This window comes from Ctenopharyngodon idella, chromosome 8 (genome assembly GCF_019924925.1).
Source record: "Ctenopharyngodon idella isolate HZGC_01 chromosome 8, HZGC01, whole genome shotgun sequence".
Lineage (NCBI taxonomy): Eukaryota > Metazoa > Chordata > Actinopteri > Cypriniformes > Xenocyprididae > Ctenopharyngodon > Ctenopharyngodon idella.
This window is the reverse complement of record NC_067227.1, coordinates 1,311,646-1,328,550: the sequence shown is the minus strand read 5'-3', so window position 1 is coordinate 1,328,550 and position 16,905 is coordinate 1,311,646. Positions and strand designations below refer to the sequence as shown.

The window sequence follows — 16,905 nt, the reverse complement described above, 5'->3', positions numbered from 1 at the left end:
TGTTGTTGTTGTTGTTGTAGCTTATTTTAATGAATGTTTTGTCTTATTTTAAATAATTTTAAGTCCTTTTGAAGTCCCCTGGATGAGAACCACTGCATTAAAGTGTTAAAGTTAGTCTGTAACACTGTTAAATGTAATATTTGAATATCCATATGTTTAAACCAATGATGCCTAAATTGTCTAGTATTTATAACATTGATTTTTAGGGCTTGAGCACCAATTGCTCTGTATATTATGTTTTATTTATAGCTTTCTTGGTTATCTCTGCATATTACACTTGTAACATCAAATAATAAAACATTGTACTTTTACACTGTCTGCATAACACCAAACCAAGCTATCACACCAGTTTGACAATATTCAACATTATCTTTGCCTGCACGTTGGCATGGAGATAAAGGTTGTGAAGTGACTGCAAAAATAAATGAGTGAGGTGGTCTATAGTGTCTTTCCTCACCTTTTTAAAGCAGTTCTGCTCACACCCAAACTCCAAAATCAGTTCGCTGTGGTTTCAGCAATGTTTTCAGGATGATGAAATATTGATGCAGTCATTCCCCAGTCCTACAGATGTGCTGCCCGAACCACAACATCTCTCGCTCACTTTTACTAACAAACAGTCAAATGTGAACTAGTTTGTGCAACTTCATTCGTTTGTGGAGATTTGGGTTTCATCAGCCTAAATGAGTGTTATAATTACGTGCCATGCATGTATATCATGATCTACTGGTGTATGTGTTGTCTTGGAGTTGTCAGTGCATTGAGTGACTGTTATATGAGAGGTTGTCAGGTACATTTTGTGTACACAGGGCTTTGGTGTGGCATTGGGTGTGAGGCTATCTGGCACAGCGCTCTCCCAGCATTCCTTGGTGCATGGCCAGATTGCTTCATGCTTGTCATTAGGGCTGTACAATATATCAAAATAGAGCAATTTGTGATATGCATATCGCAATGGCTTGTGATAACTGAATGATTTTAATACTTAAAGTTATATGAAGTCAGTTTTAGGTTGATGCAGATAGAGAATAGACTAGACACATGACTGTTACATCCGTGTGATATGCATAATGTTAAAAAAATGTTAAGCGCAATAAGCCGCGTAAGAGAACTCAATGTGGTACTTGCACGCACCTCTAGGACAGTGTGCGATCACAAATTCAGTTCTCTTTCGTAGCTTATATTGCCGAATACACACAAACTTGTGTCAAAATGCCTGTCTTGGTGAGTATTCATGTAAACATGTCTTAAGTGGACGTAAACAGCTGAGAAAGAAAACTCAAGTGTATCAGTATGTTGGATCCGTGCATTCGGTCTTAAAGTGACAGCAGCCTAATAAACCTGCTGCAGTCTGTCATTAATGTTAATCAAACAACAAAAGAGAAAATCACTCACTGCTTTTGACTGAATAACTTTTATAGCTTTAATAAGAATCGGTGTTTATTTATTTCATGCCATGCAGAATAAGCAGTTTTATTTTTAGTATTTTTTTTTTGTACATTATTGTATCACATATTACATTATTTAACAAATTAAAGCGTATCACACTTTTCTTCAATATCGTGCAGTCCTTGTCACACACACATACAGATATATATCCTCATATATCCTCTCATAGAAAAGCAACCGCTGGCCTCTTTTTACCTTTTTTACTTTGTGGTTTTACATCTGACACACATTCTGCTAAATGCACAACAAATTCAATTAAAACAATGGCAAGTATTTCTCACTTAAGTGTCATTGCTTCAGATTGTCAATTACTGAAGACAAGCAAACTGTCGGTAGTCAAATAAAGGGCAAAGAAACTGATTACAAGCTATAAAACAAATTGCCTAAAAACAAAAGAACAAAGATGCTAATTGAACTGCTTTATGGGTATCTAACAGCATCAAGTGTTCGAGTCATACATGCAAATGTGAAATGTAGTGCAAAAGTTGGGCTCTTGGAAGTAAAAATCCCATTCATTTTCTCTACAGGGAAATTGATTTTGAACAATAACTTACAAACTGTTAAAGACAGACATACTGTGAGCTCCGAGGATGTTAATCAATGGTATATGATTTTATTAAAGCCATCAGCTCGCATGATTTCAACTTATTTTTTAAATAATTGAACGGTGAAACTCCTGATGGAAAACTACGTTACCCATGCTTCTGCAGAGAAATCTCGACCAATCAGAGAATCATGATGCTTTCAACAGCTCTTTCCCTATGCTCTCAAACTACTTAAATGAATGTAATGCATATCAACTTCTTTAATTCATTGTATTTCTTTCCTTGTTTTGTTTTTTCATTCGATTGTCATTCGCACTGCTTCATGGGATTGTAGTTCTTTTACCTTTAAAGTACCTTTACCTTTTTAAGTACCTATTTTCAAATACATTTTTGCTTCAAAACAAAGTGTCTAAGTGTGTAATGTTGTGATTCACCTCGTAGTTGGTTGTTTAGGTTCATGGCTTGTAACTCTTAAAGTATTTATTTTTTTTTATTTTTTTTTTAAAATCCCTATACAAGAGGAATACTTCTGGAACAAATACCACAGGAAAAAGTGGGCAGACTAATGCACTCTGTAGAATTACTGACTTGGTCTTAAATTATTAAATTATTTGCCGTAGTTAGTACCGATTGGATGCTGTTCAACTCACTAACCCTACATACGAGTAATAGTGATGCTTATGCTTACAGACATCACTGAAAAAAAGTGTTGATTTTGATTTCTAAATCGTCTTGATCTGACCCTCTCTCACTTTCTCTTTCAGTCTAATAAGGTCCCGGTGGTCCAGCATGCTCACATGCACCCCCTGACCCCCCTCATCACCTACAGCAATGAACACTTTTCTCCAGGAACTCCTCCAGCCCACCTCTCACCAGAGATACTGGACCCAAAGACAGGTATTACACACTCTACTTGCACGTTTTAACTTGTTTTTGTCTTCCATCATGTGAATTACTGACTGTGTACCTCTGGTCCAGGTATTCCTCGGACCCCTCACCCCTCAGAGCTCTCGCCCTACTACCCACTGTCCCCTGGGGCCATGGGGCAGATCCCGCACCCATTGGGGTGGCTTGTCCCACAGTGAGTATCCCAAAGTCTTATTAGTTACTACCCACACACCCTGATTCAAGTCAAATCACCTTTACTTTCTATAGCGCTTTATACAACAGATTGTTTCAAAGCTTCACAGTGATAAACAGGATCAATGAATCAATGATCCAAACTTCATAAAATATTAGATAAATTCTGCTGTAAAGACAGTAGTGTCATTATTCAGCTGAAGTCGGTTCAATGTTGATTCAGTTCAGTTCAATAACTGTGTAAAGTTCATCAGTTATGAAATAAGTTCAATTCAGCTCTAAGCAGAAGACAAAAGTGTCATGATTCAGTTCAGTTCAAAAACAATGTTGATATTGCTAAATTTTTAAGTTTAACTGTAAAGCTACTCTAAAAAACAACAGTGTTATTATTCAGCTCCAGTCAGTTCAGTTGATTCGGTTCAGTTGATTCAGTTGAGTTCAATAACTGTAAAGTTCATCAATTATGAAACAAGTTCAATTCAGCTCTATGCAGCTCTACAGATGACAATAGTGTCATTATTCAATTCAATATTGATTCAGTTCAATAAAAATGTTGATGTTGCAAAATTTGTCAGTTATTCCTCTATAAAGCAGCTCTTAAAGATAATAGTGTCATTATTCAGCTCAGGTCAGTTTAGTTGATTCGGTTCAGTAGATTCAGTTCAGTAGATTCAGTCGAGTTCAATAAAAGTAAAGTTCAATTCAGCTCTATGCAGCTCTATAGAGGACAATAGTGTCATTATTCAGCTCAAGTTGATTCAGTTCAGTAGATTCAGTCAAGTTCAATAACTGTAAAGTTCATAAATTATAAAACAAGTTCAATTCAGCTCCATGCAGCTCTATAGAGGACAACAGTGTCGTTATTCAGCTCAAGTCAAGTTGATTTGGTTCAGTTGATTCAGTTGAGTATAATAACTGTAAAGTTCATCAATTATGAAACAAGTTTATTTCAGCTCTATGCAGCTCTACAGAGGACAATAGTGTCATTATTCAGTTCAGTTCAATAAGAGTGCTGATGCTGCAAAATTTGTAAATTATTCAGCTATAAAGCAGCTCTAAAAGACAATGGTGTCATTATTTAGCTCAAGTCAGTTCAGTGTTGATTCAGTTCAGTGCCTGTAAGGTTCATCAATTATGAAATGAGTTAACTGCAGCTCTACAGAAGACAATAGTTTTGGTGTTTAGCTCAATGCTGATTGTCGATGTTGCAAAATTCTTCAATTATGAACCAAAATAAATTCAGCTGTAAAGCAGCTCTATGGAAGACAGTATTCATATTGTCTGATTCATCCTGATTCGCTCTGATTCACCCTCTCTTTCTGTCTCTGTTCATCTCAGGCAGGGTCAACACATGTACCCCATCACCGCTGGTGGTTTCCGTCACCCTTACCCAACTCTTGCCATGAACGCATCCATGTCCAGGTGAGTGTGTGTTTCCAGATTCATCTTCCTATACCATGTCATTCGTCACACAACACTTTTATTTCCGGTCTGTTTGGAGTTCATTCACAATCGCTCAAGATGAAATGGATCTGAATTGATGGAGAAGTGCTTTTCATTTAGTAGAAGCACTGGATTAAATAAAAGTAATCTGTACTGAGCTGCTCTTGTTGTGTGTGTGTGTGTGTGTGAGGAATATGTTGAATTATTCATACAGAGTTCATAGTGATCAATAGCCCGTCTTCTTCCAGACCTTTACAACCGTTGTCAGTACAAGTGAAAGCCCAGCCGTGCTTGTTTCTCCACTGGCGTTTGTGGGCTACAGAAGGACTACACTTTCTGTAGCTACTTTGAGAAGTGCCCCATTCATAGTGTTTGATTAAATATGTCCTTCATTTGATCCTAAATGGAAAAGATTTAACTTTACAGTAAAGATAGCCATATGATTTAAAGGTACAGTCAAGAAGTTTTGGTAATATTTTGCAAGAAATAAAGCTCTATTATTGAGCGATTATGTGAAGCTCACACAAAAGTCACTTTGAAAACAAGTAGCTTTCTGTTTCTGCAAAATTTCAGATTTGGCTGAACAAAGGTAATGTGAATGCACCTTAAAGCAGATATCTGAAAGTCATACTTTCAGTCAAAATTCTCCTTTTGAGGTTCGAAGAGGAGGGCGGAGAAAACATTGGTCACTTTTTCCGGTTCTGGATGAAGACAGTTCTTTATTGTGTTCACCTCAGTAGAAGCTCTCAGCGCTGGAATCAGAACCGTGTCCCATTCAGCTGGTTGTAGGAAGTGGTTTCCTTGGAATTTGGAAAGTGGCGTATGTGTTTGGTAAGGGGGAATGGTCTCGAGTGTGGCACACTTTTTGTTACCACAGTAACCCGGCACTTTACCTGTAACAGGAGCGGATAAAGGAGCTTTCAGCTGGTGCTTTATTTGGACCTTATATAGCATTTGAACAGAAATAAGAGTGTTTTAGTCTAGGCACAGCATTAAGACCCGAGTCTTTGAGTATGTTGTTCTGGAATGTTTAAAGGCCCTGATAGACTTCAAGTGAAATCCTGGAACGAACTGGTGTGATGTCATTGCAAACAAAACCATGTGGTAACACTTTACAATAAAGTTCATTAGTTAAACATTAGGTAATGTCTTAAGTAACATGAACTAACCATGAGCAATACATTTGTTACTGTATTTACTAATCTTCGCTAATGTTAGTTAATGAAAATACAGTTGTTCATTGTTTGTTCATGTTAGTTCACAGTGCATTAACTAATGTTAACAAGATTTTAATAATGTATTAGTAATAACATTAACAAAGATTAATAAATGCTGTAAAAGTGCAGTTGATTATTAGTTCATGTTAACTAATGAAACTTGTAAAGTGTTGCCAACGAAGTTCGTTTGGAGTTCACTTCTGGAGTTGTTCGAAATAGCTTTCTGGAAAAGTTTGCTCTGGCTGATAAACACCTTCGAACTCCCATTGGTCTGTGTGGCTCTGAGGCCCCACCTTCTTTGACATGGAAATCTTCTCCACTTAATAGAAAATAGAGTTGTAATCGGGACATAAAAACGAAAGAAAAACAATTCAGTCGCTGATTTGGCAGAATCAGTATTTTAACGTTTCTGTTCTTGTGTTCCTTCTGTAACATTACCGTTCCAAAAGTGTTTTGATTAGAAAAAAATACCAGTTGATAATGTTATTTTTGCCTATACTTTATGCTAGAGCTTGAATTGAACTTTATGCAAAGAGCTTGTGAATAAACCTCGTAACTCGAGTGGATCCTCAAACTGTCGGCAAACCTCATACAGAAGCTCCACCGCCTCATTTGGCTCTGCAGTGATCATCACTCGAGTGCTGCACACATTTTGGAGACTGTCTTTGCTCAGTGCAAGGGTAAATAAAAAACTGGTTCTTTTTCTTTATTCAAAACACGATGTGTGGAAAAGGTAATGTTTTATGTATTTGAGGAGCGGAGAAGCGTGTCTTAGTCTGGTATTTGCTGTCTAGTCATAGCCAATACAGCCCGTGCGTAACACTGTGTCCTAATCAGATGTGACGCGGCACCGCAACATGCGATAAAAGGTATCTTTTCCATGTTAATCTGAGTTTTTGTCCTAACCAGCCGCGATGGCGACGCGATGATTCTATTTTAGAAACGGTTTCTAACATTGCTGCTGGAAAAACAACACAGAGTATGATAATGATAATCTCATATACTGTTTATGTGCTTTATTTAATGTTAAAAGCGTCTAATGTGAGTTTGAATATCATTTTGTGTGTCTTTTATAGCCGCACTGAAAGCAGCAATTCATCTCAGATCTTCAAAATAAATGAAAGGAAACAAGAACGTTCAAACTGTCAACTCAATGTGAACAGACAAGTGTATTCTATGACAAAGATTGGTTCAGTAACTCAGTGAGTTCATTGCGAGTGCCGGGAGCTTGCTGAGAGAGCCCGCCCACATGCTCTTCTGATTGGCTGTGGTTTTTGATTGACTAGTCGCGTCTGGTGTGGACGGACAAATTGCTTGTCGCTGGAATCTTATCGCATCGCATCTGGTTAGGACACGGTGTAACACTTTCTTTTATAACACAAGCTTTTGGCCAAATATATTAAACGAGCGTCCACATACAATAACCTTATAACCTGTAAGTTGATAACTTAATGCAACGCACTTACTGCCTCAGATGCGGCCGTTAATGATAGACAAAACATGAATCTCCGACATTTGCTGGTGAAAAACCTCCTAACTCCATTTGAGCTTGATTTTGGAAAATATAACGACACATGCCAAGTGTCTGACCATACATAAAGCCACAATACTAACTTTGACAAGGTGTTAATCATTAAAAAAAATACATTTTTAAAAAAAAAAAAAATAGTAGCAGTTCACTAACCTGCAGTTATCGCTGGTTTCAAAACACCACGCTGGATATAACCTGCCATGGTGACACATCCTCGGATAAACTCCTGCGATGCTTTCTGAACTGTGGTTTTCTCACAACTGTCTTTTTTATTGTATTTATTTTGTTATTGAGAGGAAAGCACAGCACATATTTACATTTTAATTCTCTCAGCAGCGTGGACAGTGTCTGGATGTTCGCTAACAGTATATCGCTGGTCACAAAGTCCAAAATGTTTTAAGATAGGAGATGTGCTTTCCTTGGTTTCAGAAGGCAATAATGGTAATTTACCTCTCTTTCTTTACAGTTTGGTGTCCAGTCGCTTTTCTCCTCACATCGTTCCTCATCATCCTCATGGTCTTCATCAGACAGGCATCCCTCACCCAGCCATCGTCTCTCCGGCTATCAAACAAGAACCCAACGGAGAACTCAGCCCAGCGGCTCACACGTAAGCACAAGCACAGGCAGCCTATTAATGCTCCATTCAACTAAATAGCATTAGCTTCACACTCTCACCTCCAAATATCATTTGGGAGAAAATAAGTTTATCGCTGTTTTGTCTACCAACTCTCCACACTCCTCCACATCCGTCGTTCTCACTGTCACTCCCTCACATCCAGTACAAAGACTGACGCACCTGTGGTGTATGTTTGCAGGAAGTCTCCAGGCCCGACTAAGAAGGAGGATGAGAAGAAACCTCACATAAAGAAGCCTCTAAACGCCTTCATGCTCTATATGAAGGAGATGAGGGCCAAAGTGGTGGCAGAGTGCACGCTAAAAGAAAGTGCCGCCATCAACCAGATCCTCGGCCGCAGGGTGAGTGATGCTGTTGTGTCATTACATTAATATCCATTTTGAGTGAACCAATCACAAGTGGTCAGCACCAAGTGCTGATATTAAATGGGGTCCAAAATTGTGTATGATGTAGTCGATACGCAGAAAAATATTAAGCATCACAACTGTACTCAGCATTGATATTGATTTAAGAAAATCAGCATATTGAATGATTTCTGAAGGATCATGTGACACTGAAGACTGAAAATTCAGCTTTGATCACAGGAATAAATCAAGCCGTTTCTGAAATTACGGTTTGAAAGAAAGAAATCAAATCTATGATGTTTTCCTGCAGTAATAAGTAAAATTAAATGCAATACCCACAATCCTGTGCTGAAATTCAGGCCCTGTTAAAAGAGCGATATTTGCCGTCTGTATCCTGATACAATATTACCATGCAAAATATCACAATACTATGCTGTCTGGATTTTTTTCCCGACCTTCACGTGAGACTTCTGTTAAAAACATCTCCTGGACCTCCTACAGTAGTGTTTAAGTGACTATTTTTACACACATGTTGCATGTAAACACAAGACACGGATGTGTGGTCAGACTGGTGTGTGTGTTGAGTAAGCAGTGTCTGTATGTACAGTATATATGTGTGTGTGTTTGCCCCTTGGCTGACTGTGGTGTTTGTGTTTGCAGTGGCACTCACTATCACGAGAGGAACAGGCCAAATACTACGAGTTGGCCAGGAAAGAGAGGCAGCTGCACTCTCAACTCTACCCTGGCTGGTCAGCCCGAGATAACTACGTGAGTCAGACACTTCAGGATCCGCCGCACACACACACACAGCCTTACACTCACATTTGACACTTTCTGTGAATACGGTACACTTTGGTGTCCCGTGACTTCTTTTAATAAAACACAAATTTTGAAAATCTGTTGAATGGATTTTTAATAATTACAAAAAATTAAATAATCCTTAGTTTTTGTTCTCCCAAAAAATAACATTTGGACCTTTTACACAACATATTCTCATTCCATTTTTACACACAATTTGTGTTTATGGTAACATTTTACAACAAGTTCCCATCTGTTAATGCATTCATTAACATTAATTAACAATAAGCAATACATTTGTTAAAGTTTTTATGGTAAGTTTAAGATGATGTATTTACACGTATGATTTATGTCTTTCCCATAGTAATAACAGTTAATTATGCATAATTGCAATTAACTAACCCTAAACTAAACCCTATCCCTAACCGTAACTCCATAGAAAGTACATGTAGTTAATTAATATTAATCTGTACTTGAGTAATTACAATGTAACTACGTCACCTTAACATAGTGTAATCGTTTTTATTGATATATTAACGTTCGTTAATAAAAATACAACTGTTCATTGTTAGTTCATGATGATGTAATTAACTAATGTTTGCAAATTAACCTTATTGTAACCTTATTTTTTTGTAGTTAACATGAACTAACACTGAAAAACACTTCTAAAGAATTTATCAGTCTTAGTTAATATTAATTTAAACATTTACTAATACATTATAAAAAAAATCAATATTTAATGGATCTGAAGTAAGAATGAACAGTACTTTTATTAACTAGGTTAAAAGATTAATAAATATGGTAACAAATGTATTGGTTATTGTTAAAGTGCATTAACTAAAGGGAACATAGGAGCGTTTCTTGCTAAAATAAATTAAATAAAACACACAAATCAGTGTTTTAAACTAGAGATGCACCGGTACTAAATTTCTCCACCGATACGATAGCCGATTATTCAGAGTGATGTCTGCCGATACCGATAGTTTGGGGGTTCTGCCTTTTTTATACCTTCTTTTACATTAATGATAATTTCATTATAATTAATAATTAATAATTAATGATTATATTTTGAAAGAAATGCAAATAAAAACTTTATTCTCTCCATTTCATGAACTTGTTTCAGATTAATTGGTATCAGTTATGAACAAACACATTACTCAAATTAATATTAACACATTTACTAAATTCTGAATATTAAATTAATATTTCTTAACTTTCTGAATGTTAATTCTTATAATTACTATTAATATTGAACATCAAACTGGTTTCTTAGCATTTTCTTTACACAAATCACTAATTTTTCTGCCCTCTTTTGATTGACAGGATATATCGGCCCTGATTATCGGCTGTTTTTAAACTATCGTCGATAATGTGAAAATGAGCTTTTATCGTCCGATACCGATTATTTACCGATATATCGGTGCATCTCTACTTTAAACCATATCAAGAAAAAATCGCAATGAATAGAAAATAAAACAGCGTAAATAACTAAAGCTTAGTTTAACCTCCTGAAATTTACTAAGACAATTATTAAAATCAAAATTAATATTATTTAATGGATCTGAACAGTTGTACTGTTATTAACTAATTAAAAATATTAATAAATACTGTAACAAATGTATTAGTCATTGTTAAAGTTATTTAATGCATTAACTAAGGGGAACTTATTATAAAGCGGTTATAATACTTGCTAAATAAATAAAATAAAATCACACAAATCAGTGTTTTAAACCATATCAAGCAAAAATTGCAATAAATAGAAAATAAAACAGCGTAAATAACTAAAACTTAGTTTAACCTCCTGAAATTAAAAGCACTTTATTTTACAGAGTCCTTATTACATGTAGTAATAACTATAAATTATGCAATCATTACATGAAACTAACCCTAAACCAAACCCTAACCCTGTAGTAAGTACATGTTGTTAATTGATAAAGATATAATAGTCACACCTCCTTTCACTGATCATTTGTGTGTGAATTTCAGGCCCTATTTTGCACCCAATTCACAGAAAGTGGACTATTATGATTATAAAATTGCTCTGCATTTTAAACCTACGTTTGTCCTCGCAGTATTTTGACTTCCTTCTGTATTTCTGACTCTGTATCTCTGTTTCCATCTCTCTCTCTCTCTCTCTCTCTCTGTATATATCCTCTCCAGGGCAAGCGGAAGAAGAGGAAGAGAGATAATAAGACAGACTCAACAGCAGAGGGTGAGGACAGACACACACACACACACACACACACTTTTCTCTCTCGCCTTGTGCGTTTCTAACCCCGCTCTCTCCTCCTTGCTGACATGCAGCTTATGAGGTGCAGTGCTAGCGCAGGCAGGTACAGTACGTCTGCAGGCTCAGGGGCCGTTCACACAGGACATCCTCTGTTGAGCAGCCATTGCACTACAAATCGACTTCTTTCTGTGTTTTCATCATCATGCACCATTAGCGGTGTCAGTACAGTGAATCAGTGTCAGCTCTGAAACGTTCAGATGAATGTGTGGGTGAGGTATAAGCGCACTGAGTGTTTATTATGAGGGTTTATGATGCTCTGTTGCGCTCAAGGCTGTGTCCTGTGTGAACGCCTCCTCAGAAGGCCGGTGTCAGCGTTGTGATTTCATCCACAGTTTGAGTACCGTGACGTCAACAAATCGACACATGATGCCATTTCCATTTTGTGTTCAGTATTGTATGGGTGAATCTCATGAAAACTGTCAAGAAGAACAGGTCAAGTTCATATTTCAGCCTAAAATCAGAAGAAATAAATTATATTTTGCAAAAAGACGATGAAGCAACATGACAATTAAGTACATTTCCCACTGAATTCTCATTAATACAATGCAAGAAAAATCTTTTAATATTTATATATTATTATTTAAATGAAATATTTAATTAAATTTGTTGACTATATATAAAATTACTATTACATTAAGAATTTAATGTGAACCATTAAAGGCACAATGTGTAAGATTTTTGGATTGAAATATCTGAAAACCACTAGAACAGTGTTATATATTTTGTTGACTTGTGTACTTACATTATTTCAGATGTTTCCAAGAATGTTTAAATCCAGAGAAATCCGCTATTTTAAATGGTGTAATGTCTCGTGTCACCTGTCAATGATGTCATATTTGCATTTTCCTCGATTTCCTGTTTTACTTCCGGAAAAACATGGAAACACCAAAGACGCTTTAATATATTATGTTTTATTAGACAGGTGAGCAACTGTTTGCATACCTCTATCGACAGAAAACTAATCATTGTTATAGCTCAACACATTATTGTTTGAATCCCTTGTTTTCTTGATTTACCGCGAGTACCATGTTTGTACCTCAGAGACAACACTATTCTGTCAAGTGACTAACAGCATAATCATAAAGAGCTTTATCAGACAATCCACATTTTGGCTGCATGAGATTCTCCAGCTTTGTTGTTGTTGAGCAACCAAAGCGTGAGCTGTTAAAGCTCCGCCCTCTTCTGGAAAGGGGGCCGGGAGCAGCAGCTCATTTGCATTTAAAGGGACACACAAAAACGGCGTGTTTTTGCTCACACCCAAATGGGGCAAATTTGACCAGCTATAATAAATGATCTGTGGGGTATTTTGAGCTGAAACTTCACAGACACATTCTGGGGACACCAGAGACTTATATTACATCTTGTGAAAGGGGCATAATAGGTCCACTTTAATACATGAGCTCATCCATGAACAGTCCATCGGATTGCTTTCCATCGGCTGTGGAGGTGAACACGACAACTCCCATGATTCCACGCTCATTCATGGCACCATCAAGCTACGCATTAGTTAATGTTTTGAATAAGCGAGCTCTATTGGCGAAACTTGCATACTGTGCCTTTAAGAATAATGGAAATTATGGAAAAAAAAAAAAAAAAAAAACGTAAGTCCTGTATTCATGTCTTTAATACGGTTCCGTTCACACACAGTTCGGTTATTTACGGGAGTGACAACCGCATTCTATAACCGAACTCACACCTGTAAATTTTCAGGACTCAAAACCGCATTCTCCTAAAACTCCCACTGTGTGAACAGAACCAGACTGGACTACTAGTTGTCCTTCGCATCATACAGTGCAAGAGAGCCGCTCTGTGCTGCACAAACGCGTGTCTACTGTGTGTTGCAGGTTTTCATGTGTTGTTTCAGTAACTTACAGCGATGGAGATATAAGCTCCGTGTCATCTGAACGTTTTAGATCCAGTCACCTTTCTCCACCAGAGCTGCTCCAGTCAGTTTTGTGTTGTACACACGACTCAAATACTCCACCCAAATATAAACGCTGCTGTCGGTCAATGAAGATTTGTCAGATGAACTCACGGTTCGACTGGTCTCTTGTCGTGTCAAAAGCACTTTGCATGTTCATACAGATAGTTTTCGGGACGCTGCTGTGTGAATGGGACATTAAAACTCAAACCTAGTAAATGCAGCTGTCAATCCCAAAAACTGACAGTAGCTTTGTTTCCATCACCCTGTTTTTATGCGCATTTTGAAGTATTGCATCAGAAATGAGTGATGGAAAAAAACAGATTTTGGAAAAAAATCCCTTAAAGGATTAGTTCACTTTCAAATGAAAATTAGCCCAAGCTTTACTCACCCTCAAGCCATCCTAGGTGTATATGACTTTCTTCTTTCTGATGAACACAATCGGAGAAATATTAATAAATATCCTGACGCAAACGAGCTTTATAATGGCAATGAACGGGATCAACGAGTATGAGCTGAAGAAAGTGTCTCCATCCACATCCATCCATCATAAACATACTCCACACGGCTCCGGGGGGTTAATAAAGGCCTTCTGAAGTGAAGCAATGCGTTTGTGTAAAAAAAAAAAAAATCCATATTTAACAAGTTATGAAGTAAAAAATCTAGCTTCCACCAAACCGCCTGCCGTATTCAACTTAGGAAGAAAGTGTAATGCCTCTCGCAGTTCAAAAAGCTTACGCTACGTCCTACGCCTTCCCTATTCAACTTACGGAAAAAGCTTAACTGATGCGACATTGAATACGGATGGCGGTCTGGCGGAAGCTAGATATTTTACTTCATAACTTGTTAAATATGGATATTTTTTTTTTACACAAACCTTTATTAACCCCCCGGAGCCGTGTGGAGTACGTTTATCATGGATGGATGTGGATGGAGACACTTTCTTCAGCTCATACTCGTTGGTCCCGCTCACTGCCATTATAAAGCTCGGATGCATCAGGATATTTATTAATATTTCTCCGATTGTGTTCATCAGAAAGAAGAAAGTCATATACACCTAGGATGGCTTGAGGGTGAGTAAAGCTTGGGCTAATTTTCATTTGAAAGTGAACTAATCTTTTAATCCGAAAAAGTTTATGCTCGCTTGAGGTAGTTTTTGACTTGTGCGAAAAAGAGTTCATGTGAAAAATAGGAGGAAACGCATTTGCTGAATAAATTCTGACGTAGCGAACATTAAACCCACGTGACTAATCGGCTGTTTCCTCTGATGGTGTTTTATTTACTGTACTATTATTTACCAATACCGCCGTCATCCGCTCAAACAACTTGATGGAAACGCACCTAATTCACATTTGTTTTGTTTTATTATTCTTTCCGCAAACTTCGAAAAGATTTGCTTCACGTTTGGATGGAAGCCCAGCTAGTGTGAATGTAGCCAGAGTTTACCAAACTTGAACTTTGCAACGCGGCAAAATACGAATCATCTTTGCGTGAACTTTGCATTTCCAGTCTTTGGCATTCACATGCATACGAATGGAGCGAAAAGTATCATGTGACCTCGCCTTAAAATGTCCAGAAGCATTGCAGTAATGAGAATTTGGTGGGAGAAACTGATTAATTTGTCCCAAAAATGTCTCTAAATATAATATTTGTGATTGAGTGTATCATAACTTCACTGTTTCGATTTTCTCCCTGTAAATGTGGTGCAAAAATGTGTTATAAATTCTCGCCACTGATGTTGTGATTTCCGTCCTCTTTCAGATTTCTCGTCACGGAACAAGAAGCCGTGCGTGCAGTACCTCCCTCAGGAGAAAATGATTGACAGCCCAGGCTCCTCCCACGGCAGCATGCTGGACTCTCCAGCCACGCCCTCTGCGGCCCTGGCCTCGCCCGCTGCTCCGGCCCCCACTCACTCCGAGCAGGCCCAGCCGCTGTCGCTCACCACCAAACCCGATCGCCACCATCAGCCTCACTTCCCTCTTCTGTCCAAACCCCCTTCCTCATGCTCTTCATCATCATCATCATCCTCCTCCCAGCCCAGCATCTCTCTCCCGACCAGCTCCTCAGGCAGTCAGTCAACTCCGCCTCTTCTCTCTCGGCCACTCCCCTTCTCCTCCTTGCATGCCTCCCTCCTCTCTCCGCCCTCCCCGTTCCATCAGGCTGCTCTTCACTCCCATCATGCTTTGTTCCAGTCTCAGCCACTCTCGTTGGTAACCAAATCAGCTGACTGACTCTTCTAAAGCAATTCTTTCTTAATGTCTTTTAAATAATGCTGTATATTGCTTTTTACCTTTCGGAGAAATAGATGTCAGGTTAACTTTTTTGATAAGTGAAAAGGAAATAAATATTATTGGTCAATATTTGATCATCTGCTTTTCTGTGTCTGTATAAAACAATGTATTTTTTGTAATGTCTACTTTGGAACTGGTTTCTTATTTGATGCATTTATTCAGTAATCTTGTATAAAGAATACATGTATTAAAAACTACTTTTAAAAGACGAGAAGGAACAAAAAAATTTAAGCTTGCCTGTAATTAATGGTAGATTTTTGGAGTTTAATTCATAGTTCTGGCAATTTATTAGACCTCTTTGCAATGACCCCCTCTACCCCAGTTTTGAAGTGTGTGAACTTGATAAATAAAACTTGTAAATTGTTTCTAAAAATGGATGTTGCTGTCTTCTTGGGGTCAAGCTTATTAATTCAGTGGTTGTCATCATTTTTTTTTTTTTTTTCCTTACGTGGGTTTTTTTTTTTTTTTTGTCAATAAATATTAAATAAAAAAAAGAAAATGATTGAAATGTAGCCTAAATTTGGCTGTCACTTAGTAGAAACTAGTTAGTTCCCATGCAGTCAACATTACATTGTTTAAAATTTTGTTTTATTTTCCTGTCTTCTCACTATAATAAGGAACGTAAAAAAAAATTGTAATGGGGAAAAATCATGCCGTAACAGGGATGACCTCAAAATGTGACACTGCTGAATATAAAGTAATTAAAATATAACTTTTTATTCACTATTAATTGAATATGTTAAAATGATTACATTGTATGATTTAAATTGTTGAATGTATAAAGGTCAAAGATGAAAAAGGGTTTTCGAGCATCAAAACAATCAGTGTAATACAGCTTTGAATTGTTGTTGTTTTACAATACATCACAATGGATCCTGTTTAATTTGTTTGTTTTTTTCTGAGCAAAAATTAAATATCATACATTTTTAGCATGATTTACAGAAGACACCCACTAAAATGTCATTCAGTGTAACAATCTTGTCAGGGATATTTACAACAAAAAATCTATTTATGCCATATTAAATTACCCAAATACTAATACTATTACATTTTTAAACTTTGCCACTATCTTAGGTTTTGCCCATTTGTCAGCAAGAATGTTTTCCTTATTTAAAATGCAATAAAATTTAGTATGCTCACTTATTCTTTTATTTATTTAATTCGTACAGGTCAGAATAAGTATGTTACATAAATATAAGTGTTACACTGAATGACAATGGAACATTATTTCACCCACATTTTGACATTTTATTCTCCCAAAACTTACTTGAAACCTTAAAAGTAGACATTTCATTTGCATTTAATGTGCTTTCTATGTATATAAAATCACTTTTGTAAATTTCTATTGACGCAAACATCTAAATGTCT

The 16,905-nt window shown here is 37.0% G+C and overlaps 1 protein-coding gene across 1 annotated transcript in view; it reads left to right on the top strand.

The window, feature by feature from the left end:
- The window catches only part of tcf7l1b (transcription factor 7 like 1b), a 68,217-nt gene extending 52,307 nt beyond the window's left edge, over positions 1 to 15,910 (top strand). The window contains exons 5-12 of the mRNA XM_051902292.1: positions 2,753 to 2,885; positions 2,967 to 3,069; positions 4,407 to 4,490; positions 7,726 to 7,866; positions 8,075 to 8,234; positions 8,898 to 9,005; positions 11,196 to 11,247; positions 15,008 to 15,910. Of these exons, the coding sequence (XP_051758252.1) occupies positions 2,753 to 2,885; positions 2,967 to 3,069; positions 4,407 to 4,490; positions 7,726 to 7,866; positions 8,075 to 8,234; positions 8,898 to 9,005; positions 11,196 to 11,247; positions 15,008 to 15,477 (1,251 nt within the window). The 3' untranslated portion in view covers positions 15,478 to 15,910. The remainder of the gene's footprint in view (positions 1 to 2,752; positions 2,886 to 2,966; positions 3,070 to 4,406; positions 4,491 to 7,725; positions 7,867 to 8,074; positions 8,235 to 8,897; positions 9,006 to 11,195; positions 11,248 to 15,007) is intronic.
- The last annotated feature ends 995 nt before the right edge of the window (positions 15,911 to 16,905 follow it).